Source organism: Stenella coeruleoalba, assembly GCF_951394435.1.
Source record: "Stenella coeruleoalba genome assembly, chromosome: 10".
NCBI lineage: Eukaryota > Metazoa > Chordata > Mammalia > Artiodactyla > Delphinidae > Stenella > Stenella coeruleoalba.
In genome coordinates this window covers 102980378-103005140 of record NC_137156.1, presented here as the reverse complement: position 1 = coordinate 103005140, position 24763 = coordinate 102980378, and the positions used below count along the sequence as shown (strand labels likewise).

At 49.5% G+C, this 24763-nt stretch overlaps 1 protein-coding gene across 2 annotated transcripts; it reads left to right on the top strand.

Annotated features, from left to right (window-relative positions):
* The first annotated feature begins 1407 nt into the window (after positions 1-1407).
* LOC307192187 (pre-mRNA-splicing factor ISY1 homolog) lies at positions 1408-19503 on the top strand. Of its 2 annotated transcripts, XM_079932849.1 has the most exons (11): positions 1414-1911; positions 3859-3881; positions 4377-4428; positions 5398-5463; positions 5644-5686; positions 8532-8644; positions 11622-11739; positions 14636-14758; positions 16110-16225; positions 18314-18400; positions 18722-19498. In XM_079932849.1, exons 1-11 carry the CDS (start codon positions 1909-1911, stop codon positions 18827-18829), a joined length of 852 nt encoding a protein of 283 aa, XP_079788975.1. In that variant the 5' UTR covers positions 1414-1908; the 3' UTR covers positions 18830-19498. The 2 variants fall into 2 exon arrangements, with proteins under 2 accessions (XP_079788976.1, XP_079788975.1); XM_079932850.1 differs by lacking the exon at positions 14636-14758 and having other exon boundaries at positions 1408-1911; positions 18722-19503.
* The last annotated feature ends 5260 nt before the right edge of the window (positions 19504-24763 follow it).

Below are 24763 nucleotides of genomic sequence, written 5' to 3'. Positions count from 1 at the left end.
CAGCTCCTTAAGGCAAATATCCCAGTTTCGTGGATGAGGTAAGATGAGAACAGGAAGGTAAATACTCAGGCCAATTTCACAGCAGAGTAAAAATTAAACAGAGAGGTTGAGTATGTCATCTGAGGCCACAGAGCTAAGAAGTGTTGGAATCAGGTTATGAATCCAGGCTGTCTCAACTGCCTTAAATGATAAGCAGGCATGAACAGGGGATTAGGTGGCTGGATGGAGGAGAAGGGTTCTGCAGGCAACAGGGACAGTTGATGTGGACAAAGACAGGATCAGTGTGAGCCTAGAGAGGAAGGACACTTAGCAGACTGTGGCAAGGTAAGTGGATCAGGAAGGATGCTCTTGAGTTTCAAGTACCAGAAAGTCTGACTATTGGCTGCAACACTAAAGGGAATTTATTGGTTTATACAACTGAAGATTGAGTAGTGGGCTCCAGGCAAAGACTCAACAACTCAGTGATGTCACCAAATACTAAGGATTATCTGCCTTTGGAGTCTGAAAGTGGCTGTCAGCCTGGAAGGGAACCCCCCAATTCTCAAAATACTTCATTTCTTCCTTCACGGTGGCTGCTCCCATAGTCACCAGTCAGCAGAGAGGGGAAAAGGGAAAGGCACGTCCATACTTTTCAGGGCACCGCCTAAGTGGCACACATTCCTTTCATTCAATTACCATTGGCCATTATTTACTGGCAAACCCACACCTAGCCGTCAGGGAGGTGGGACGATGGAGTCTAGAAGAACGGCCTAAACTTTTAAGGAGAAAACTTGTCATGGTTCAGGCACGAGCTCCTGGTGTCTATCCCAACTACATGTCTGTCCTGACTGATCCTGAACCACACACGTCAGCTGCTTCTCCCGCTGGCCTGTGCTTCCCGCCCGCAGCCGGAGTTCCCGGCATCGGTTAGGCCCCGTGGCGGAGCAAGTCGCCACAGCGAAGCACCATGCTTGCAAAGGGGGAGCCGCTGGAAATGGCTGAAGTGGCCACTGGCCCCCGCCTTAATGTCACACCACAGCTCGCTCCATCACTGACACCCTGAGGGAGGAGCCACCAGAACCTCCCTACCGGTGGCCTCTCCCCTGCCTCCCTGGTCCTGATCTGTGGCCCTTCTGATCCCCGCAACATGCCCAGCAGACACCGACTGACTGTTCCTCTCTCATCTCCCCTGGACCTTACATTTCTTATTTTAAAAGGGTGACCTCAAGCCCTGGTCCAGCTCCGACAGACCCCTCGATTCCAGGAGGAGAAAATCTCAGAAAAAGCACAGGCCGCAAGTAAACGCCTGGGAGGCGAGTGGGGGTTGGCGAGGCCGAGCCAGCTCCTGCCCCTGGAGAGCACGCAGACGGGGGGGAGGGCCCAGTCCAGCGGCCCCGTCCACTCAGAGGGATGAGGACAAGTAACTTCCACAGGGCGTGTCTGCTCGCAGAACCAGACAGGGCAGGAGGGATGCGCACCTATAGTTGCACACACGTCTCGGGTAGCCTCACACACAACTGCGGGACCGCGTGTGCAGTACCAACAGTTGCCGCGGGACGTCTCGCCGTTGTTATCGCGAGAGCAAAACCAGCGCCCCGCGCCCAGTTAGAGGCACGTCGGTTCCACTGCGCAAGCGCGGTTCTGCCAGCGCCCCTATTTTCCGTAAGGGCGTGTCGGTGCGAGGTCCAGACGCCGAGGGAGGGCCGCCTACGGGAGCTCGCCTGCGTTTTCTCCCCCTCCCCGGGTCAATTCTCCATTTCGCTTCCGGTCCCTCACTTCTGGTCCTTCCCAGTTATCCTTCCGACTCAGAAGCCGGTGGTGCGGTCACCTAGAACCTTCAGTTCCCGTCCGGGTCGGCCGCGCCTGGGGCGGCGAAGCTCCCTGGGCTAGGCCCGCGCGCGGCCTGAGGGCGGCGCCCTCCCTCGCACCATGGTGAGTGGGGCGGGGAGTGAGGGAGGCAAGTGGCGGGCCGGGTTCGGGGCGCCCAGGGGACCCCTGCGGGTTACAGGATCCGCGGCTGGGACGCGGGGGTCTTCGCGCCGCGTGAGCCCAGAGGCCGGAGGAGGCTGAGCCTCGGCGCCGCCGCGCCGTCCGAGGCCGTGCTTAGTCCGGACGGCGCGCTGTAGTTCCCCACCGGGAAGCCGAGGCTCCGGGAGGCGCAGGGCCGGCGCCGCGTCCCGTGGGGGGCCCAGCAGCGGTTCCTGCGCTATTTGCCTTGTGTCTGCTCTCCGGCTCCCCAACGGGGAGCTTCCCGAGGGCAGGGTATTCCCACCTCTGCCTCCTTAACGCCTGACGCGGTGTCTGGCGCGTTGTCGGGGTCCAGGGATGGACGAATGGCCGGCGTCGTGTGACCGCAGGAGGGTGTGATCGCTGTGGTCGGGCGCCGGTGGTCGGCTGCTTCATTTGTTCTAGAAGCGCTCACGACGGAGCACGCAGAGTGCCGGCACAAGGGAGATACTCTTACATGTTGGTTACCATGATGGTCTCATTAAGCGAAGCACACGACGCCGTAATAAATGGTAGAAGGTGTATTGGATGCCACTGTAGACTGATGAGCCCAAGATCCGGAGGACGAGAGAAACCGGTGGACAAAAAGCAGCCCTTTCTATTCTCCAGCCCTCGGAGGATATGCCCCGTATTACTGCTTCATACTAGCCGGCTCAGCCTCTTGATTCTGCCTCTTGTTTCTGAACTCTGACAAACATAGGGAATCGCCGGTCTCCGTTCCCTAGCAGGACAGAAGGATCCCTGGGCCTGGATGTTTCTGGCAAACTGTCACCACACACATTCATATTTGTGGGTTTCCATCACCCCTGGTACATGCCCTTATCACAAGATTTATGGGTTTTTTTGGGAAATTCCTATGAGTTCCCACAAAAGGAAGAACCGTGACCAAATTCCTAGTACCCAGCGTGGTGTTTCAAGTATGGAGTAAGCATTGAGAAATATTAAATTAAATACTTAGAATCTGTAGGCTTTAATGAAATAGGTAGGACACAGCCTCAGCCCTCAAGATGATGGCTTCTCCTGGGAGAACCTCTGTTTTATTCCTTAGTAGGTATTGTGTTCATTTATCTACCAAACGAACTTGACAAGTTTGTTTCTGTGTCCATTGAAAGGGAGAGTCAAAAAGATTTAAATTGAGCTCGCTTTTGCTGAGCATCTGATGACTTCATGTATTTATCTCATTAAATCATCGTGACATCTTTATGAGATAAAAGGTATGATCCCTGCTGTAAAGGTGGGGGAACTGAGGCTTAGAGAGACAACTTCTCAGGGATGGTAAGTTGGAGAGCTGGGAGTGAAACTCAAGTCCTTGACTCAGCAAGTACTCTTTCTACTTACACTACAACCGAGAAAATGTGTTTGTGCCTAGCACTGTGTTTCAGGGATAATTGACTTGACATTAGTGCAACAGTATTTATATAAAACTCACTTTGTAAAAGTCAGTCTTTCCTCCCTCAAATTTCACTGGCAGGGAACAGACAGTTGTGATGCTGGGTGGAAATTGTGTGGTAGGTATAAACCCAGACAAAGGGGGGCAGCCTGGCTGGGATGAAGGGGCCACAGAAGAATTGTCTGGGACGGTGATAACACAGGTAAGTTCTGAAGGATGAGTGGCCAGATCCACGGGGTTTGGGGGAGTGGAGAAGTAAAGAATTCAGGTAGAGAGAGCAGCATAAGTAAGGTCACAGGATGTGGGCATCTTGTGATTGATGTTGCGATTGTTACTGTGTTCATGTACTAGTGTAGGCATTCCGCTTGTGCCTGTGTCCTTGTGAAACTTTTCTCTACAAAGTAAATGAAACGTTTTTCTAGAGAGTAAAAGAAAAAGCTCTTTAAACATGGATGTTTTTCTTCCCTTCTCTCTCCTTTTAGGCCCGAAATGCGGAAAAGGCCATGTACGTATCAACTCGATTTCATCTGTAAATTTCTGTTTGGTCTTTTGATATAGCTTTCTTTCTCTACCTGTGTTGAAATAGTATTCGTATAGTAGTTGTTTTCCCCATAGTGTTTCCTGACAGCTCCCAGAACTTATTCTGGATGAACATTGGCTCACCTGGGGTGGTGCAGGGGCTTTTAGAGTGACAGCCCATAATATTAGTCTTTTTAACATCTGAATGTGTTGCTCACCACAGTGGCCTGATGAGTAGAGTTTCCCACAGTCCAGTCCTTACACGCCGTATGGGTGAAAGGAACACAAATCCTTATAAGCCCTACTTTTTGGAACATGGAAACCCATAACTTCTCTGTGGTTTCTTGATTGCAATATGTATATATGTTTATGAGTGATGGTTGACATTCAATATGGTCATGAGCAGACTTACCCATCCAGGAACTTGGATGATAAGAGATCTTCGAGCAGGATCTAACGGAGTCTTCTCTGTTCCCGGTAGGACGGCCTTAGCAAGATTTCGCCAAGCTCAGCTGGAAGAGGGAAAAGTAAAGGTTGGTTTAAATCTTCCTCATGAATTTTTAAATTATTGAGAAGAAGTGCAGTACAACTCCGTCCTGAACAGACTTCGGACTCCAGATCTTCCTCTTTCTCGTCCATGCTTTCCTGTGTCTTATGAGTCTGTACACTTGAATCCCAGGTAGCTGGGGCAGTGTGATGATCTGACTACTTGTGCTTCTGTCTGCTCTGTAATATGATGATTGGGTTTCCATGTTATCCCAGCACTGTCTAATACTGAATAGTACAAAGTGGGGTGTGCTGTGAGGAGCAGCTCTAACCTGAAACCAGTAATGACCTTAGCTCGTGGAGACTCAGCCAGGTTAGGGGTGATATGTACTGTTGTTTGGATATTTTTTTTTTTTTAATTATACACACACCCGCCCACACACCTGTATACACACAGACATGCATGTATGTTTATGTTTGTTCTAAACACTGAGAGCTGTCATTTCCTAAGGTAGTATAAGTATGCCATGAAATGGGTATAACCGGTGTACTTCGCCATCTCTCTGTAACAACTGACCCTGAACAACACGGGTTTGAACTGCATTGGTTCACTTATACACGGATTTTTTCAACGGTAAATACTACAGAACTACACAGTTTGTGCTTGGTTGAATCTGTGGATGCGGAGGAAACACGGATGCTGAAGCCCGACTGTAAGTTAACTTAGGTTAACCCCCATGTTGCTCAAGGGTCAAGTGTACTGGACTTTTACATTGTTTCCAGTGGCTGCCTGTACCAGGTGCAATGCAGTGAATGTTTTTGCCTGTGTAGTTCTTTCCTAAGGAGAGGCTGCAGCGTGAGCCATAAGGCTTGAAGAAGAGCACCTGCAACTGAAGCTGCAGATGTCTTTAGCCTGTTAGACATTTCAGGCTTCAGGCCTGAGTCAGTCATGAATGTTGCACAAAGCTTGTAATTTCATACAGTACAGCGGCAGCATGTGTTTTGCTTTTCCTTAGGAACGAAGACCCTTCCTTGCCTCGGAGTGTACTGAGCTGCCCAAAGCCGAGAAGTGGAGACGACAGGTACGTGCTGGGTGAATCTGATCTTACAGGAGAATAGGTCTCTGATGGCTTTTGTACCTACATGACTCTTCAACCAGAATTCTAAGAATTTTTAATTACTCATTTTGAATTATATATTTCTTATGCTTTCAGACTTACTCAAAAGTCATAAAAATATATTGCCTTTTATTTTTTTCACAGATCATTGGAGAGATCTCAAAAAAAGTGGCTCAAATTCAGAATGGTAAGCTAGCTTGTCTGTTTAAAGTGCTTGATTCTCAAATCCACAGTTAGCCTTGGGGACGTCAGCCTCCTCTCTCAATAATCAATAGGACAAGTAGGTACAAAATGAGTAAGAACGTAGAAGAACTGAACAATAATATCGATCAGTTTGACCTAGTTGACCTTTATGGAACAGTCCACCTCACAGAAAAGAGTACCTTTTCTTTTTTTAAGAGCAAATGGAATATTCACCAAAATAAAGCATATTTTAGGTTATAATATGAATGTTAGCAAACAAAATAATTAAAATTTCGCAAAGTATGTTCACTGATTTTAACACAGTTAACATAGAAATGGATAACAAAAAGACATCTGGAAAATTCCTAACTATTTAGAAATTAAACATACTTCTAAACAACCCATATATCTAAGAGGAAACCTCAAGGAGATTAGAAAATATTTTGAATTGAATGAGAATGAAAACATAATGTCAGAATTCAGGGGACAAAAAAATTTATGGCATGCATGTAAAGCAGTGTTTAGGTGAAAATTTATAGCATTAAAATAAAAGAAAATAAGAAAGGTCTCAAGTCAGTGATCTAAGCTTCTACCCTAAGAAACTAAAAAGGAAGAGCAAATTAATTCCAAAGTAAGCAGAAGGAAGGAAATAATAAAGAGAAGAAGTCAATGAAATTGGAAACAAGATGAATAGAGAAAATAGAACAAAAGCGGGTTCTTTAAAAAGATCAGGACTTACCTGGTGGCGCAATGGTTAAGAATCCACCGGCCAATGCAGGGGCCCACGTGCCGCACGCAGCAGCAACAGAGACTCAGCGCAGCCAAAAATAAATAAATAAAATTAAAAAAATAAAAAGATCAGTAAAATCGATAAACTTCCAGTCAGACAGACTGATCAAGAAAAAACGAAGACACATGGGACTTCCCTGGTGGTCCAGCGGTATAGAGTCTGCCTTCCAGTGCAGGGGACACAGGTTCAATCCCTGGTCGGGGAACTAAAATCCCGCATGCCGCAGGGCAACTAAGCCCGTTTGCCACAACTAGAGAGCTTGTGTGCCACAAACTACAGAACCCATGCTCCCTGGAGCCTGCACTGCACAACTAGAGAGAGAAAGCCCACACGCTGCAACAAGAGAGAACTCCGCACACCGCAAAGAAGAGCACACACGCCGCGACAAGCCCCGCAAGGAAAGCCCGCGTGCAGCAACAAAGACCCAATGCAGGCAAAAATAAAAACAAAAACCAAAAAAAAAAACCCTCAGCTAACTGGGAATTGAAGGGAACTTTTTTTTTCCCCTGATAAGGCACTTCTACCAAAAAACCTATAGCCAGCTATAGGTTGAATGCTTTCCTCCTAAGATCAGGAACAAGGTGGAGATATCGATTCTCACCGCTTCTATTCAGTATTGTACTGGAATTCCTTTCCAGTACAATAAAGCAAGAAAAGGAAATAAAAGGCCCAAAGATTGGAAGGGAAGAAAAATGCTCTATTCTGAGGTGACATAATTTTCTATGTAGAAAATCCCAAGGAGTCTACAGAAAGATTTCTAAAATGAATAAATGAGTTTAGCAAGATCACAGAATAGAAAGTCAATACACAAAAATCAATTCTGTTTCTGTGTACTAGCAGTGAACATTTGGAACTAGAACTTTTATTAAAGTGTTATTTACAGAAGCATCAAAACACAAGAAATACTTAGGTATAAATCTAACAAAATATATATATGATCTGTATGCTGAAAACTATAAAACAGTGATGAAAGAGTCAAAGAACCAATCAAATGGAGACATAGACAGTGTTTGTGGATGGGAAGACTCAATATAGGAAAGGTGTCGATTCTTTTTCTTTTCAAAATCTATCACAGTCAAAATCCCAGCAGTGGTTTTTGGTTTATGTTGACGAACTGTTTCTAAAATTTAAATGGAAAGGCAAAGGAACTAGAATAGCCAAAACAGTTTTGAAAAAGAAAAAAATTGGAGTATTCATAACACCTAATTTCATGATTTAATGTAAAGCTAAAGGTATTCAAGACAATTGGGTATTGGTGAAAGATAGACACACAGACCAGTTGAACAGAGTAAGAAGTCCAGAAACAGGGGCACATGTATGTGGTCAGTTGACTTCACAAAGTACAAAAGCAATTCAGTGGAGAAAGGGAGGGTTTCTCCCTTGGAATAGCCCCAACTGCTCCCGGCTCCCATCTGCCAACGACAACACCTCAGCAAACTCCCTGTCGTCATCCCTTTAAATCCGTCCCTTAGGGACTTCCCTGGCGGCCCAGTGGTTAAGAACCCGTGTTTCCACTGCAGGGGGCATGGGTTCGATCCCTGGTCAGGGAAGTAAGATACAGCGTGCTGCGCAGTGCGGCCAAAAAATAAGTAAAAAATAAAGAATCTGTCCCTTAGGCTCAGTTCTCAGGCCCTAGTCTTTCTCAAAGATGTTCCCACTTAACAAGGTGGGAACAAGCCCTTTCCTGAAAGGACTAGACTAACACAGACTGCCGCCAACCCTGATGCTGACGCTGCCTCACTGCATCTTGGCTGACATTGATTGGACGCTGTGTCCCCACCTCTAAGAGTTTACTGTTTCAGTGGTGGTATAAATGGAGCTGCAGGATTGCTTCAGTTTGTATTTCTGTGGTTGCTAATGAGGATGAAGTTTCTTCCCCCGCAGTGCTGCTGAAACTGTGCATGATTGTTGCCCTTCCATGATTTCGGTGTGGGTGTGCTTTCTTACAAATTGAAATAGTATCTTTGTGTTATGCACCTTTTTAGGTGTTGACATTCATTCTTAAGGCTACACATCGACTGGTATTTTCAAGAAACGATAGGATGTTTTTGTTTTCTAGCTGGTCTAGGTGAATTCCGAATTCGTGACCTGAATGATGAAATTAACAAGCTGCTAAGAGAGAAGGGACACTGGGAGGCCCGGATCAAGGAGCTCGGTGGTCCTGACTATGGGGTAAGCAAGCCGCAGCCCTGGGGCTGAGCTCGGGTGCTGTCTGCCTGCAGGGTGGCTCCTGCTGCCCCCGCAGCCCTGCCACAGAGCAGGCACTGGAGAGATGAAAGGAGGCTTGAAAGTGCCTGTTGCGCGTGGACAGGAAACGTGAAAGCACGGGCTAGTGGTGCTTAAAGGTCCACAGCGCAGGCCTCAGTACGTGTACTGGCCAGGTGTTCCAGAGTGAGCCGCTCAGGCTCCCTGGGCCTCTTGTTTGAAATGACCTTGGCCCCTCACAGCCTTCTCTGAACTCCTTGAGAATTGGGACAACCATTCCATGGTCGGCTTCTGTACTCAAGGGGGCCCTGGGGACATGGCTGTGTTTCCTTTCTCTGGATTCTTTAAATGCAGTATTCTAGAACAGTGACTTTCAAGCTTTTAGGCCCATGACCCACTATAAAATAAACACACACACACACACTCACTCACTCACTCACTCACTATATCACAACACAGTACTGAAAAAATACTTCGTATATGTTGCTGCACTTTGATATTTTCTATTCTGTTCTATCTTTTTTATTTTTCTGTTCTATCTTGATTTTTTAAAAATTGATGATTATGACCCATGTAATGGATTCCACGACCCGCCAGTGGGTGTCAACTTTGAAAAATGCTGCCCCAGGCCCTGCCCCATTTTCCCAGGTCATTTGAACCCGTAGTATGTAGTCAGTGGACTGTAGTATGTTATGGAAAAAATACGTGCAGTTTTTCTATGTATTTAATGCAAAACCACAGTTCTCACGTTAGTACCTGGCCTAAAAATGAGGCATTTATTCTTGTTGCAGAAGGAAAGGCACTTCCACTCCTGGAGTACCTGTGCTAGGAACGTTCTCACTGCATCTTCAGTAGTTCTGTGATGGTGATTTTGCTCCCTGTCAGACTGCTTTAGTGCAGGGGTTTATTACCCTTCCTGGAAGGGTTACAAGATTAATATGTGCAATATTCTTAAGTTCCACCACCCAGAGTCAACAGTAATGTTTTTATGTATTTCCTTGTAGAGTCTTTTTTTTTTATTAATTTTTTTTATTTGTTGGCTGCGGTGGGTCTTCGTGGCTGTGCGTGGGCTTTCTCTAGTTGCGGTGAGCGGGGGCTACTCTTCATTGCGGTGCGCGGGCTTCTCCTTGCCGTGGCTTCTCTTGTTGCGGAGCATGGGCTCAAGGCGCGTGGGCTTCAGTAGTTGTGGTTCGCAGGCTCCAGAACACAGGCTCAGTAGTTGTGGCGCATGGGCTTAGTTGCTCCGTGGCATGTGGGATCTTCCCGGACCAGGGCTCGAACCCATGTCCCCTGCGTTGCCAGGCGGATTCTTAACCACTGCGCCACCAGGGAAGCCCTATCGTCTTTTTAATGCTAAAGAATTTTATTTTCATTTTCTATGTACAAAAGTAACATTTAGGGAATTCCCTGGTGGTCCAGTGGTTAGGACTCAGCACTTTAACTGCCGTGGCCCAGGTTCTGTCCCTCGTCGGGGAACTAAGATCCTGCAAGCCGCTCAGTGCAGCTGAAAAAAAAAAAAGTGACACGTTTAGAGTTTGTTTTACAAGATGGTGGTGATGGTTGCATGACGCTATGAATGTACTAATACCACTGACCTGGACACTTAAAAATGGTTAAGACGGCAAATTTTATGTTACGTGTATTTTAGTACAATAATAAGAGAAAAAGTAATATATTGTTATTAAGTTCAGAAAAGTATAGAGCAGAACACCATGCAGTCATGATCCTTTTAACTAGGAGCAACTTCTGGAATATTTCTGTCCATTGTTTTTCCATGAGTCCTGTAACTGAGGTCATACTCATGTATGTACAATTTTGGTTCTAGGTTTTATACTTCTTTTCAAAATGGTAACTTTGATTGTATAAAGAGTACCTACTTTTATGTAAAAGAAAAAAGAATATATAACAAAAAATATAAAAATTCTAAAGTATAAAAAAATTTATATATTCTATGTGTGGTACAGATTACATTATATATTTTCCTACCACTGAGAAATGACTGCTATTAACATTTTCTACTTATCTTTCTAGAATTTCTTCTATATACATATATATTTATTTTTACAGATAATGGTTCATTATTCTAACTATATGCTTTGTTCACTTAACAGTTTATCAGACACGTATGTTCATGTCAGTAAATAATCATTTATATAATTGTTTCAAAAAGCATTTCTGAGCTCATAGAAAGTTCTACAAATTGTATAGAGAAATCCTATGTACCCTTTATACAGATTTACCAGTTTTTAACATTTTTCTCTATTTGCTTTATCATTTTCTGTGTGTACCTTGAGATTTATTTTCTCTGAACCGTTTGAGGCTTAAATACATCATGTTCCTTTACTCCTTAATACTTAAGGGGTATTTCCTAAGAAATACTTTTGTGTGTATTTCCTAAGAATAAGAATGTTCTCTTATATAACCATGGTAGAGTTTAAGACATTTAACTTTGATACAATCATTTGGCTGTTTTATTGATTTTCATCCTTTATGGCCTTTCCCCTTATAGTACAGAGCCTTGTCCAGGGTCACATACTGTATGCAATTGTCAACATCATCATTTTTAGTGGAGAGAATTCCATCTTCTGGATATTTCATTTGTCTTCTACTGCTTGTCATTTAGGTTTTTTGCAATTTTTTTAAAGCTTTTATTCACTTAACGTTATATTGTGTTTTTCTAAGTCAATAAAAGAGTTCCATACGAACCATCATTTTTAAGCTATAGGATATATTCCATCCTGAATATGCTATAATTTACTTAAATCATCCTCTTACTGTTAGGTATTTAGGTTGATTTTTAAGGGATTAAAAAAAGTACCTAAATATATTTCTGTTGTACATGAATATTTTCTCCCTTTAGCATTATTATCTTAAATCTATTTGCAAACATGGAAATACTGGGTTTAAGGATCAGATCCATTTTCTCTTCTTCCTTCCCAATAAGAAAGTTGGCCCTAAAATGCTGGATCATGAAGGGAAAGAAGTCCCAGGAAATCGAGGTTACAAGTACTTCGGAGCAGCGAAAGACTTGCCTGGCGTCAGAGAACTGTTTGAGAGAGAACGTAAGTAACTGGTGTTCGCCGGGGTGTTAGCCTGGAATTCTTGGTCCTGCTTGTAACAGTAGACATGCTGTCTGCAGGGCACTCTTCCTATGCCATTTCTTAGCCGCACAGCAGCCCTGTGTCCTCAGAGGATTATCGTTCTCAGGTGGGCACACAGTTGGGGTGAGAACGGGAACCCAGAACTGACAGGTGTCAGATTGTAGGCTCTGCCCATACCCGTCTGAGTGTGAACGAGGAATCTCCCTGTTTGCAGTTCAGTCAGCTTCATTTTCAGTTACGTGTTTAGTTGAAAAAACTCTTAACTGAAGGACACATGACACCTTGGGCCAAACCCTGAAATGCACAAGTGGAAGAGAATGAATCCAAGCCGGGTACCCTCTCCACTCCTGCCCTTCCTTCCACAGCCCTGGGAGCCTCCAAAATGCAGTTGAAAACTGCTGGTCTGGAATTTCTATGTATCTTAATTTTGACTTTTCAAGAAGCAGTCCAAGCATTTTATAGAAAGCAGTGTGGAAAGTAGAGAAGGATGAGACCAGGATTCCTCCCACTGCTGGCGTTCTGCTGTTTCCTTCCAGTCGGTTTTCCTATTTGTTTAAAAATACAATTCTGCTCATTCTTAAATTCATTACGCACACACTGGTTTTGCATGCATGATTGACATCACTTAAAATAATTCAGAGTTTAAATATCATGCCGTTTATTATGAATGCAGTATAATTTTATTATAGATAAGTTGTAAAATACAGAATATCAGAAAAAACACCCACGTTTTCACAACTTATAGATGATGGTTGTTGACATGTTGGGGTGTATCCCCTTCCAGAGTTTTAAGGCTCCTAAAATGAGAGTGTGCTGTGTATGTTACTTTTTTTTTTTTGATTTTACATTGTTTCTAAATTTATTTTTATTTATTCCAGTCATACAGTGTTTTTTGTTTTTTTTTAACCAAGAAAGTGCGCAACTTAGTCTTAATGCGTATAATGGAAATAGTAGCACAGGGACTTCCCTGGTGGTCCAGTGGTTAAGACTCTGTGCCTCCACTACAGGGGGCACGGATTTAAACCCTGGTTGGGAAACTAATATCCCGGATGCCGCACGGCAAAAAAACAATAAAAATAGTAGCACAGTCCCCTTGACCCCCATCCCAGTGCCCTGCTAGAGATGACCCGTCACTGGTATTATCTGTTTCGAATGTTCCCTTCCAGCCTTTTCCATGCACTTCCATGCTTATTTTATCAACTAAATTACATCAGCGTAAGTGACAGGTGACTCAACCCCAGTTACTTTAGGCAGAAAAGTCTATAAATTTATTGGCTCACATAACTGACAGGTTTGCCTTCAGGAATGGCCGGTTCCAGGTCACATTGCTCCGTTTTGCAGTTTTGGCTTCCATCCTGTGAGCTTTTTTCTCTGTCTCACTCTCCTCTTGTGGTGGCTGGTTGTCCGTCATCGACTTAAATTTTGTTCTCTCTCAGCAACAGATTTCCCCCCACCCCCCCACCAACAGTTGAAGCAGAATTCCCAGAATTGAGTCTGGTTGGCTTTGGTTGGATCACAGCTCCATCCTGTGGCCGGAATGCATGCAGTGCTCTGAGCCTGCTAGGTTTCAGCCCCGTCCTGGATGCAGCCCACGCGGTGGAGGGGTGGACAGGGTTGTGTGTGCAGTCCGTCCATGTCCTCTCATGGTTCTCCTTAGAATGCCAAGTGATGTGACGGATTAGAGAGTCTCAGGGATTAACCGTACTTGGTGTGACCATCCCTCCTTTGGTATTTAGTTATTTCTAGATGTTTATAATTATAACATTTTTGCTGATCTGGTGCTTGAAACAATGTATTATTTTTATTTTTTTGTTTCCTCCCCATTACTAATGAAATTGACAATCGAATTCAGTTACTAAATGAAATTTTCATACGTAAGAGTTTTTTTTCTTCAATTATCAGCTTTCATTCTTTGACTAATCTGTTGGATTGTCATTTCCCTTTTGATTTTCAAGTATTACTAAATATTCTGAATAGTAAGTCTTAGTCTGAAAGTATTTTCTTCAGGAATTTCTCATTTATCTTTTGTGTTTGTAGTTTCTTTTGTTTTATCTGTATTCTTAGTTTTTTCATTAAATATTATGGCATTTTCTGTGTTGTTAAAGCACCTGTGAAGCAGCATTACTGGGGCTGCAGAATCGCCTCCCCTCCGCCATGCTTGAATTGCAGATCACAGTCCTTGGCTGTCCAAGTTTTCATTGTTGTATGAATAACGCTGTGATGCACACCTCTGTCCGTAAAGCTTTGCCAGCTTTTGTTTCTGTTTTTAAATTAGGATAGATTCCTTCTAAATGGACTAATTGGGTCAAAGATTTCAACACTTATTTAATTTTACTTATTTATTTATTTTAAATTTATTTATTTATTTACTTTTGGCTGCATTGGGTCTCTGTTGCTGTGTGCAGGCTTTCTCTAGATGCAGCAAGCAGGGGCTACTCTTCGTTGCAGTGCACAGGCTTCTCATCGTGGTAGCTTCTCTTGTGGAGCACAGGCTCTAGGTGTGTGGGCTTTTAGTAGTTGTGGCTCGTGAGCTCAGTAGTTGTGGCTCAGTAGCTGTGGCGCAAGGGCTTAGTTGCTATCCGCAGCATGTGGGATCTTCCGGGACCAGGGCTTGAACCCGTGTCCCCTGCATTGGCAGGTGGATTCTTAACCACTGCGCCACCAGGGAAGCCCTTAACACTGATTTTAAAAAGGGTGGTACCACGTATATAATCCCATTACTAGTGTAGAGAAGTGCCTATTTCATGATATTTTGATGAACACACCTACTATATGCCTGCGTAACATTGTATGAGGAGAAGGCTTGAGTGAGATTATGACGGGGAATTCAGCTAAGCTGGTGAATTCTTTCTTTTAGCTCTTCCTCCTCCAAGAAAGACACGCGCTGAGCTCATGAAGGCGATCGATTTTGAATACTACGGTTACCTAGATGAAGACGATGGTGTTATTGTGCCTTTGGAACAGGAATATGAAAAGAAACGTAGGTCTGCGGGCATTTCATTTCATTGCTGCTGGCATCTGGTTTCTTTTCTCTCCCTTGGAAATGGGGTTTTATTTTTATAAGGAACATTGTTTTTTTAGGGCGTTTTAAAAAATTGAAGTAGTTGATGTACAATATTATGTAAGTTACAGGTGTACAGTATAGAGATTCACAATTTTTAAAGGTATATTCCATTAGCAGTTATTATAAAATATTGGCTGTATTCCCCTTGTTGTATAATATATCCTTGTATAGCTTATTTTATCTTTTTTTAATCCAATTTTTTTTAAATTTAATTAATTAATTAATTAATTTATTTTTGGCTGTGTTGGGTCTTCGTTTCTGTGCGTGGGCTTTCTCTAGTTGTGGTGAGCCGGGGCCACTCTTCATCGCGGTGCGCGGGCCTCTCACTGTCGCGGCCTCTCATTGCGGAGCACAAGCTCCTGTCGCGCAGGCTCAGTAGTTGTGACTCACGAGCCTAGTTGCTCCGCGGCATGTGGGATCTTCCCAGACCAGGGCTCGAACCCATGTCCCCTGCATTGGCAGGCAGATTCTCAACCACTGCGCCACCAGGGAAGCCCCAGCTTATTTTATCTTAATAGTTTGTACCTCTTAATCCCCTACCGCTAAATTGCCTCTTCCCCCTTCCGTCTCTCCACTGGTAACCACTAGTTTTTTCTCTATATCTGTGAGTCTGCTTCTTTTTTGTTATATTCACTAGTTTGTTGTATTTTTTAGATTCCACATATAAGTGATATCACACAGTATTTGTCTTTCTCCATCTGACTTACTTCACTTAGTATGATAATCTGTAGGTCCATCCATGTTGCTGCAAATGGCATTATTTCATTCTTTTTTATGGCTGAGTAGGATCCCATTGTGTATATGCATGTGTGTGTGTATGTGTGTGCGTGTGCGTGTGTGTGTGTCTGTGTGTGTGTGTTTACATACACCACATCTTATTTACCCATCCATCTGTTGATGGGCACTTAGTTTACTTCCATATCTTGGCAACTGTAAATAGTACTGCTATGAACATTGGGGTGCATGTATCTTTTCGAATTAGTGTTTTTGTTGTTTTCAGATATATACCCAGGAATGGAATTGCTGGATCACATGGTAGTTCTAGTTTTAGTTTTTTGAGAACCTCAGGGTGCTGAACTGGGGAGGATCTGGGTGTGTCCGCTAAAAGCTGCCCTCCCATCTGATTCCTGTCTGATTCCTGCCCGCCGGGGCAGGATGAAGGTGACTCTTTCCAGCAGGGAGGCCTTGGCCTCGCCCTCGCCCTGCATGGGGTTTGACGCTTTCTTAGAGGCCAGAGTGAATAACGCCTGCTCTCCCTTGTGTGCAGTCAGAGCCGAGTTAGTGGACAAGTGGAAAGCAGAGAGAGAGGCCCGGCTGGCAAGAGGGGAGGAGGAGGAAGAGGAGGAGGAGGAGGCTGACATCTACGCCGTTGCCGACCAGGAGGTATTGGGGGGCGGCGCGGGACCCCTTGGCGCTCACCGCGTTCTCTGTGCTGCGGAGGATGGGGGCACGGTAGCAGGAAGCGCAGACGAGGGGCCAGGGTCGAGGCCCGGCTCTTGCCCCTGCCGCCGTCTGAGGCTTCGGCCTTCTCTCCTAGACAGTGGGGATGAAGGGCACCTTCCGGGTTCACAGGGAGGGTTTCAGAGAGGAATGGCTGTGAGGGCACTTGTTAAACTGCTTTACACCGGGGATGACTTACGTGCATCTCAGAGATGGGCCCTCCTGAACATGCTGGAATCGGATTTATAAACACATTTGAAGCCAGTGTGTTTTAGCCCATGACCTCATTGTTTCTGCTTAAATGGCAGTGTCGGTAACTCTTCTGTAGTCTTAACCACCGTCTGTTACAGCTGGAAACCAGCCCAGAGCAGAGAAGGGACTTCCTCGGGGGGTCCCGGTTGGGGATGGAGCTGTAATCCCTCAGGCAGAGCCCCCTTGCTCCCAGCACCCCTGCAGGCCTTACTCCCTGGGCAGGTCCAGGATGGAACTGATTTGCTCGACTGAGCAAGGGGAAGGGAAGCACCCATGCCTGGACTATGGGTCAGGCCCTGTGTGACGTCACATGGCTTGCCATGATGTCAGTGGCAAGGAAGCAGGCTCAGAGAGGCTTAGTGACTTAGTCACCGTCACACAGGATCTAGCAGACCTGAGGTTCGTGCCCTCAGGCAGGCATTTGAAACAGGATGGCAGCGTGTCCTAGGAAGATTTTCTCTAGGTACAAATAATCCATTTGCCTCTTTCAAGGGATGTTTGTTTAATGAGTGGCTACTGTGAGGCCCACTCGAGGGGCAGGACAGCAAACACGCTTCGCTTGTAGCTTGAAGCCCTGGGGGACAGTCCGGTCAGCAGACACCATGGGAAATGGCAGCTGTGATAGGAGCTCTGGTTAGCGACATGGTGAAGGCAGGGCCAGTGAAGGCTTTGCTGGGGACGTGACCCATCAGCTGAGATCCGGAAACAAGGGGGAGGTAACCAAGCGAAGAGGCAGCAGGGAACAGCGTGAGCGGACGAGCCCATGGGAGCGCGGGGGACAGAGGACGGGCCGGTGGCTGGAGGGCAGAGTGGAGGCTGCGGGAGGGGAGGTGGGCCAAGCAAGGGCCCCGGCTCCCCTGGGGAAGCATTTTCCTTTACCATGAGAGCGATGGAAAGCCATCAGAGGATGTAAAAATTGTTTATCCTGAAATGCTTAAGATTTTTGGGAAGTTGCACAGCTGCTGCCGAGGGTCCTGTGTCATCCTTCACCCAGTGTCCCCAGTGGCTTGCACAGTGACAGTGCAGTGTCCACCGAGGGACCTGACGTGGTGTGACGCGCGTGGGCAGTGCTGTGTCTTTCATCACATGTGTGGATTCTTTGGGGCTACAACAGCCTTCCTTGTTGGAGTCTGCCCTGAGGAGTGGAACTTCCACCCTGGGCTCGCCTCGGTGGATGCAGCCCGACTTTCCCAGAGCCCTGGGACCAGTTTCTCCTACCAGCGGCGTCTGAGAGCTTCCGCCGCGGCTTTCCTGGCAGCTGGTGACCTGCGGCGGGGGGTGGGGTCAGGGTCCGGCCCAGAGACCTGCGGGCAGTGGACCTGCCTCCACACAGGCCTCCTTTCTCCTCATGCCTCCAGGGCTACGTCATTCCTTAGGTTAGGAGCGATCTCTACTGACTCACAGGCAGCCTCTGAGTGATGCTTTCTTCTACATATGCTTTTTTCAAGTTTAATTAAAAAAATAGATAATGTATTCTCAAAACACAAAAAGTATACAGAGATTTACAGAGCTTATCTTTCGCAGCCCTGTCCTCTGTCCGCTGGCTCTCACTGAGATCACTGGCTTCTCTTTTCTTCCTCGTACAAGAGGTCGCGGAGAACACAGTGTTCTGTTGCTTCTTGTGCTTAACGCTGTGTCTTGGGTGTCTCTGTGTCTGAGAACAGAGCTTCCTCGTCACTGTTTTTCCTCTTCAGTGGCTGCAGGCTGGTGCACGCTATGGCGATGCCAGCACTTACTAACGGTCTCCTCTGCGCGGCCTCTGGTTGTGCTCTTTTGCAGTCTGATGAGGAGGGCGGCCAGGAGAAAGGAGGGGAGGACGGGCAGCAGAAGTTCATCGCTCACGTCCCGGTGCCGTCGCAGCAAGAGGTAGGACAGGCTGGGGGCCGCCTGGCCTCCGAGGGGCCCCACGGGGCGCTGTGTGGTTTTCTTGGTCCTTCCTGTCCCTTTGGGCGGCTCTCACTCCCTTCCACAGGGCGTTGGTCCCTGGGCTCAGGTTAGGGCGAGGCGTCCAGACGAGGCAGCATTCCGTCTACCTTGGAGGCAGCAGTCCAGCACTCTGTCGCTCACCTGCTCCCCGGGCGGAGATCGGGGCCCTCGGACACAGGGTGCTGGGCTCCCGGCCGGGCCCAGGCAGCGTGTTGGCCTTGTGGGGCCTGCGACCTGAGCCCTCCGCTCTCCCGCCCGCAGATCGAGGAGGCGCTCGTGCGGAGGAAGAAGATGGAGCTCCTGCAGAAGTACACCAGCGAGACGCTGCAGGCCCAGAGCGAGGAGGCCAGGCGGCTCCTGGGCTACTAGGGCCGAGCTGGGGCTTCCACCTAGCGCCGTGGTGGGTGAGCAGCCCGGGCTGCCTGCCGCTTCTCCTCCTCCCTCCCTCCCCTGCTCTCGCCTGTGTGCTGACCAAGGGCCGTTGGCCTGCCGGGATGCCCCGGTGTCACCTCGTACCGGTGTTTTGCTGACGTGTGAACCCACTTACTTCTGTCTTGAGTGTGTAGGACACGCTGCTCCCCGTCAGCCTGTGAGTGTCTCACGTAGCCTCCTCCTGTCATTTGGTGGGGAGGGCGACCAGTTAGTGACACTCCTAAAAAACGCAGATGTGTTTGTAACTCCTCTGGAAGGATGAGAAGGTGTGTGGGCCCCGAGCCCACATCCCACACGTCGCAGCCCGCGGAGCTCCACCTTCGGGGCAGCCCTGCCCTCAGTTCAGACCCCTCAGCTGGCCTTGCTCCTTCCTGCCCAGGTGGCAGGAGTTTGAGTTTGCTACTGCTGTCTAGGACTGGTTCTGCAGAGAGCTATTTTTATTAAAGATTTTTGTGTGAAAGGCAACCTCCGGGTTTGGGCTGCCTGTCTTGAGGCCGTGTCTGCACTGGGACCTAAGTGAGGTTCACAGTCACCGCAGGGGACGGGGTTCCGAAACACGCAGCCCTGGTGTGGGAGGGCTGGGACCAGCGGCGGCCTGTCTGGGAGCTGAGGAGGTAGTGGGGCCGTCCTCCCATGGCCTCCGCACCCACGGCTGCGGATCAGGGCTGAAGCGGCAGGGCCTGTGGCGCCGGCCTTTGGGGAGCACACAGAGGATGCCCGGGAGTCGGTCCAAACCCATCGCCGAGTCTTGCCCTCCCGGTGGGGAGAACCCACAGCAGAGGGCGCAGCTCCAGGCAGAGTGGGGGGGCTCCCCACCCTCGGGAGGGGTCCTGGGCGTGTCCGGCGGGCCTCCTGAAGGAGACTGGGGGCAGCGGAGCAGTGCCAGCCTGAGCGAGGGGCTGACCGTCAGTGTGTGACCTGCCTTAGGATGTTCCCGAGCCAGGGTGGAGGGGGTCAGGCGGAGGCCGGGCAGGGTGGGGAGTGGCCGTGGGGAAGGCGACCTGGGGCTTCAGAGCTAGGAGGGGAGGGGACGGCCCACGACTGGTCCGGGGGTGGGGGTGGGGGGCTTCACTTCCCTGGAGGCAGGGCTGGAGGCGCCCCTCGGCCGAGCCCCTGGGCGAGTGTGTGCCGGGAGCAGAGAGGGTCAGGGCTGGAGCGCTGGGAGCCCCGGGGCTGGGCAGGGTCAGACTCAGCCCTGGGACCCACACCCAGCCCGGGGCTGGCCCCAGGCAGGGGCTCAGGAGCGAACTTAGTGGGGACTTGGAGCAGGTCCCTCTGGACACCGGCCTCAGGTGCCCTGTCTTAAAGGCCAGGACTGGACCTGGTGCCGTCCGAGTTCCCCCCGGGTCTGGGCAGTCCCATGGGGTGGGCAGAGGCAAGGGGGGGGCCTTGGGACAGCCAGCCCCTGGGGAGCGTTTGGAGGGCCCAGCTCAGATGGCCCAGTTATGGGGTTGTCGTCCAAGGGTCACTCAGGTGGGGCTCCTTGCATTCAGTGAGAGCAGGAGGTTCAAACGACAGGTGTTTCTTGTCCCTGGAAAGATGGTTGGCAGGTGCGTGGAGCTCGGCCCACCTGGACAGTCCCCCGAGTCTCCTCCCGACGACCCCCCAGGGTCTCGCGGTGGCTTCCCCGGATGGGATGTGGGCAGCACAGGGATCCGTGTCTGGCATCTGAGGAAACTGGGACTCTGCTCATGATGCACAGGTGTCCCTGGCAGAGATGGGCCAAACCCCAGGCTTCTTCCTGTACTGCAGGTCCCGGTTATTTGTCTGCCAGGGGCTGGAGAGGAGGCCTCTGCAGGGCTCCCCCCAGGCCTGGAACAGCAGGGGAGTGTGGCCACTGGTGGGGGTGTGGTCTCCATGGCCCAGCTCCACGGAAACTTTGACAAAATCTGTTTCATGGTTTATATCAGCTTTGGCTCTGCTCACAGTTTCCCAAACATAGATACACATGTCCATGGACTTCACTCCCCTTTCCTCTCCCCTCTGCCCCACCGGCCCGGTTAGTGAGTCTGAAACACCAGTCTCCACCTGTCATGCCTTAAGACTCCTACACCAGCCCCACCCGGGCCCCGCAGCGCCCTTCTCCCCTGCACCCCAGCCCTCTGCACTCTGCCCCGAGCCCACGTGTTCTGGCTCGGGCAATTTGTAAACCTGGACGAGATTAAAACCTTCCAGGGCGAGGGGGCCCATTTTGTTTCCTCCCAGACCACCCCATGCCCACCCCATCCTCTGCTACCACCAGCATCTCACTGCTTCCTCCCAAAGCCCCTGCTCATACTAATGGAAGCAGTGACAGCAGAATCCAGCGGGGGGACGTCAGGTCCACTAAAGAGCAGACAGGTCCACGGTGGGGGTGGCGGATTTTCACATCTGCTCCCCTCCTGCCTCACCCTCTCGTACTCTCCCCCGCAGAAGAAGGCAGACTGTAGAGGAAGGGTCTCCTGTAGGGCTGCCCCTGGCGCTTTTCTGCGTCACCGAGCCTGCGTTTCGCCCCAGGGAGATGAGCTGTGCCCCAGGTCCCTCTGGTGGGGCCGGGTAGGACTGTGTGAAAACTAGCAAGTGTGAGGGGCTGGGAACTAGGGGAGGAGCCTCAGGGCAGGGGAGCAGAGGCAGTGGGAGTGGTGAGAGGGGCTTCCCGATGGGCTGGGGCTTGTCCCTGGCGTCTGTCTAGCAGGCCCACTTGGTGCGGGCAGGGGTGGCTGGGGGCCAGCAGGAAGCTGCGAGGGGAGGAAGCCAGGGCACCCCTCCAGGGCGGGCACAGCGCCTGGGGTGGGAGGGCACCGCGGGGCTGGTGGAGGTTGGGGCAGAGGTGCTGAGCCCGGTGACCCTGTGTTTCCAGTCAGAGCCTCCTGTGTGTGAGTGGTACCTTGGAATGAAGCAGGGCTCCTTTGGCCTCCGTTAGGAGGTTTGGGGGCACTGGGAGGGGAGGGCGGACGTCTGATGTTTCTCTGGCCACGAGGCGGCTGCCCCGAGGAGTCCTCCCAGCCCTCAGGCAGCACCGGCCCAGGGCACCTAAGTCCACAGCTGCTGTGGCATATTTTTGCATTCTTGCTGCTTTCAGTTTTTTAACATTTTGCAGCAAGCACTCTTCTGTATTAAGAACACAGGGCGTCATGGCTGGTGTCTGGTCTTCCTGGTGTTTTCCACCTTTGTTTCTGACCAGGGGCACGTTTTCATCCGTAGCCTGGGCTCTTTCAAAGAAAGAAAACTCGGATGATATCGTTAGAGGCTATATATTTTAGTAATGGTGACTGTAGAAGGAAAGGAAAAGATGAGAAAAGAAGGAAGGAAGGGGGAGAAAGTCTCTCACCACTTGGAGGAGTTCTGATCCACGCAACGCTGGGGTCACAGCAGGTGCTTCCGTATATCAGCTAGGATGGTGCCACCGTGTGGCAATGGCACAAACAGTGAAAATTCGTTCAGCTCACCCACCTTTAGCTTTAAGAATGTTAAATTTTTGACACATTTAAAAGATTTGGGGATGTGCATTACTTAAAATTTGGGGCCTGGGACTTCCCTGGCTGTCCAGTGGTTAAGACTCCGCGCTTCCAATGCAGGGTGTGCAGATTTGATCCCTGGTCAGTCGAGGAACTAGGATCCCTCACGCCATGTGGTGCAACCACAAAAAAAAAAAAGCTGGGGGGCATTAAGTGAGACATCATAAACATTTTTTAATTACTCCATTTCAAAGGCGCATAATTCATTTTCAGATAAAATTCCACTGTGCTATCCAAGAATTTACCACCAAAGAGAGGAAATGCAGATATTTTTTAACAGCATTCCTGATATACTTGACATACCATAAAAACCTACTGTGAGTGTACAACTTAATGATTTTAATAAATCTCCTGGGTCATGCAGCCCTCACGACAGTCCAGTTTTAGAAGGATTCCATCACCCCACAAATGCAAATGGTGGCTGTGTTTTCTGGCAAAGTCCACACCCGGGCCAACACTCCCCACCGCAAACCAGTTCCAGGCAAGGCCAGTGGAGAGGCCAGTTCAGCTGGCCATCCACTTGCCCAGCACGCCCACAGCTGCCCAAGCCTCCTCCCTCTCCCCGTGCCTGTGGTTGGTGGGACGTTGGCCCCTCCTGGAGCCACCTTTCCCCTCCTCCTCTCCACCTGGTGCTGTGGGTAGCCACTGGAGCAGACGTTGTTTTCTGGGGTCCTGGGCTTTGACGTGTCCCCGCTTCCCAGAGCCAGCCCAGCAGGGGGAAGCCTTCCATCCCATGTCCTTCAGCCTACTTCTGCCTTGGATGGAGGCTATGTCCTTGGCTCCAACGTGATGTAACAAAGCTGGGCTCCCACACCTGCTTTCCCTGGCACTTGGGGAGCTCCTGTCTGGTGCTGTTGGGTATTTCTCATGGGAATGGAGATCAGTAACTCTTCCCCCATCCCCGTGGGTCTGCGTTTGCCTACTGGTCCAGTGTCTTCCCCACTTGGCCAGTAAAGCTGGTCAGGGTCCTTGGGGGTCCTAGTCCTGGTGAACTTGCTTTCTGTGGTCTCCTTAAGCTACAGGAAGGCCGTCTTCCCTTTTTTACTGGGGAGGATATGGGTTTTTCTCTGCTTTGTTCACTGATGGATTCCAAGGCCTCAGAACAGTACCTGACCCATAGCAGGCGTTAATCGAACTTTAAAATTACACGGAATTGAAGTTCTGCGGCCCCTTTGTAAGGGTACTGTCTGAAGAGGGCAGGGGTGTCCTCAATTCCCTTCCATCTGGGTAACTGGGGAGACTTTGGGGAATAGGTCCTATGTGATCTATTTTAAGCTCCTGAGAGACATTTGGGTCTCACTTCTCCGAGGAGGCCTGGTTCACCAGGCCATGTGGGGAACGGGTCTGCCCTAACACAGAACTCTCCATGAACCACCCTTGTTCCTCAGCTCAGGTCAGTCTTATCAGGTGGGTCAGTTCCCCCAACTGGACTCAAATCCCCAACTGAGCCAGCCCATCCTGAGACGGTTGGGCAGCTGCTTCCACCACTGCTAGGCTGCCTTTTGGGCTTTGGAATCCCCCAAACCTGGCCTCCCACCAAACGGGGCTCCCTAATTCCACTCTCCCAGAATCCTGGGGGGGTCACCTTGAGCACACAGCCCCACAAGGATTCTGGCCTCCTCCCCAGTTCTGTCGCCAGCTTAGTTTTTGGCCTCATGGAAGCCTTCTCTTTTCCTCCTTGTAGTGTGCGCCAGGCCTTTCCCTTCTTCAGTACAGGAAAAATGCTACCGCCTCTCCCATCCTCTGTTAGACGGATTCTGCAGCCCCTTTGGTGTGAGCACCGAGGTGACCCAGTGGTCTCCCTTCCCCAGAGATCCATTCTAAAGGAGGCCATTCTGGGCCCAACGGCTGGGTTAACAGGCTACCCTTCCCTCGAGCCCACTCCTTTCTGTGGGTCTGGGAGAGACCAGGTAGGAGAACCCAGGTTGGTAGGAGAGGCCAGGCAGCTGGCTAGTCCTAGGTGAGCGGGAGGGGCGGGAGCGGGGGGGAGGAGGCGGAGGCAGAGGATAAATTGGCGGTGGGGGGCGTGGCGGGTACGGGGGTCGGTGCTGTGGGCGGGCTTAAGGGCGGAGCCGAGGAGTGTTAACGGGCTGAGGGCAGCCCTGAGGGCGCAGTCAGGATGGGGACGGGGTCGGAAGCAGAACTGGGGGCGGAGTCTGGCCGGGGCGGGTCTGAAGGTGGATTCTGATTGGGTCAAGTCTGAGGGCGGAGTCTCATTGGAGGCGGGCCAGAGGCAGTGCCGAGGGCCCAGTAGGCCTGGGGGCGGGACCGAGAACAGCGCTGGAAGAGTACGGCCGGGGGCGGGCCAGGGGCGGTGCCCAGCGCTGCCCTGAGGGCCGGACTGGCCTGGCGCGGCGCGGAGGGCCGGGCCAGG

Bases quoted from the DNA above. Each gene is read 5' to 3' on its own strand.
- LOC307192187 (XM_079932849.1), top strand. The intron at 8,645-11,621 runs GTAAGCAAGCCG...CTTCCCAATAAG, and splicing joins TCGGTGGTCCTGACTATGGG to AAAGTTGGCCCTAAAATGCT. The intron at 16,226-18,313 runs GTATTGGGGGGC...GCTCTTTTGCAG, and splicing joins ACGCCGTTGCCGACCAGGAG to TCTGATGAGGAGGGCGGCCA.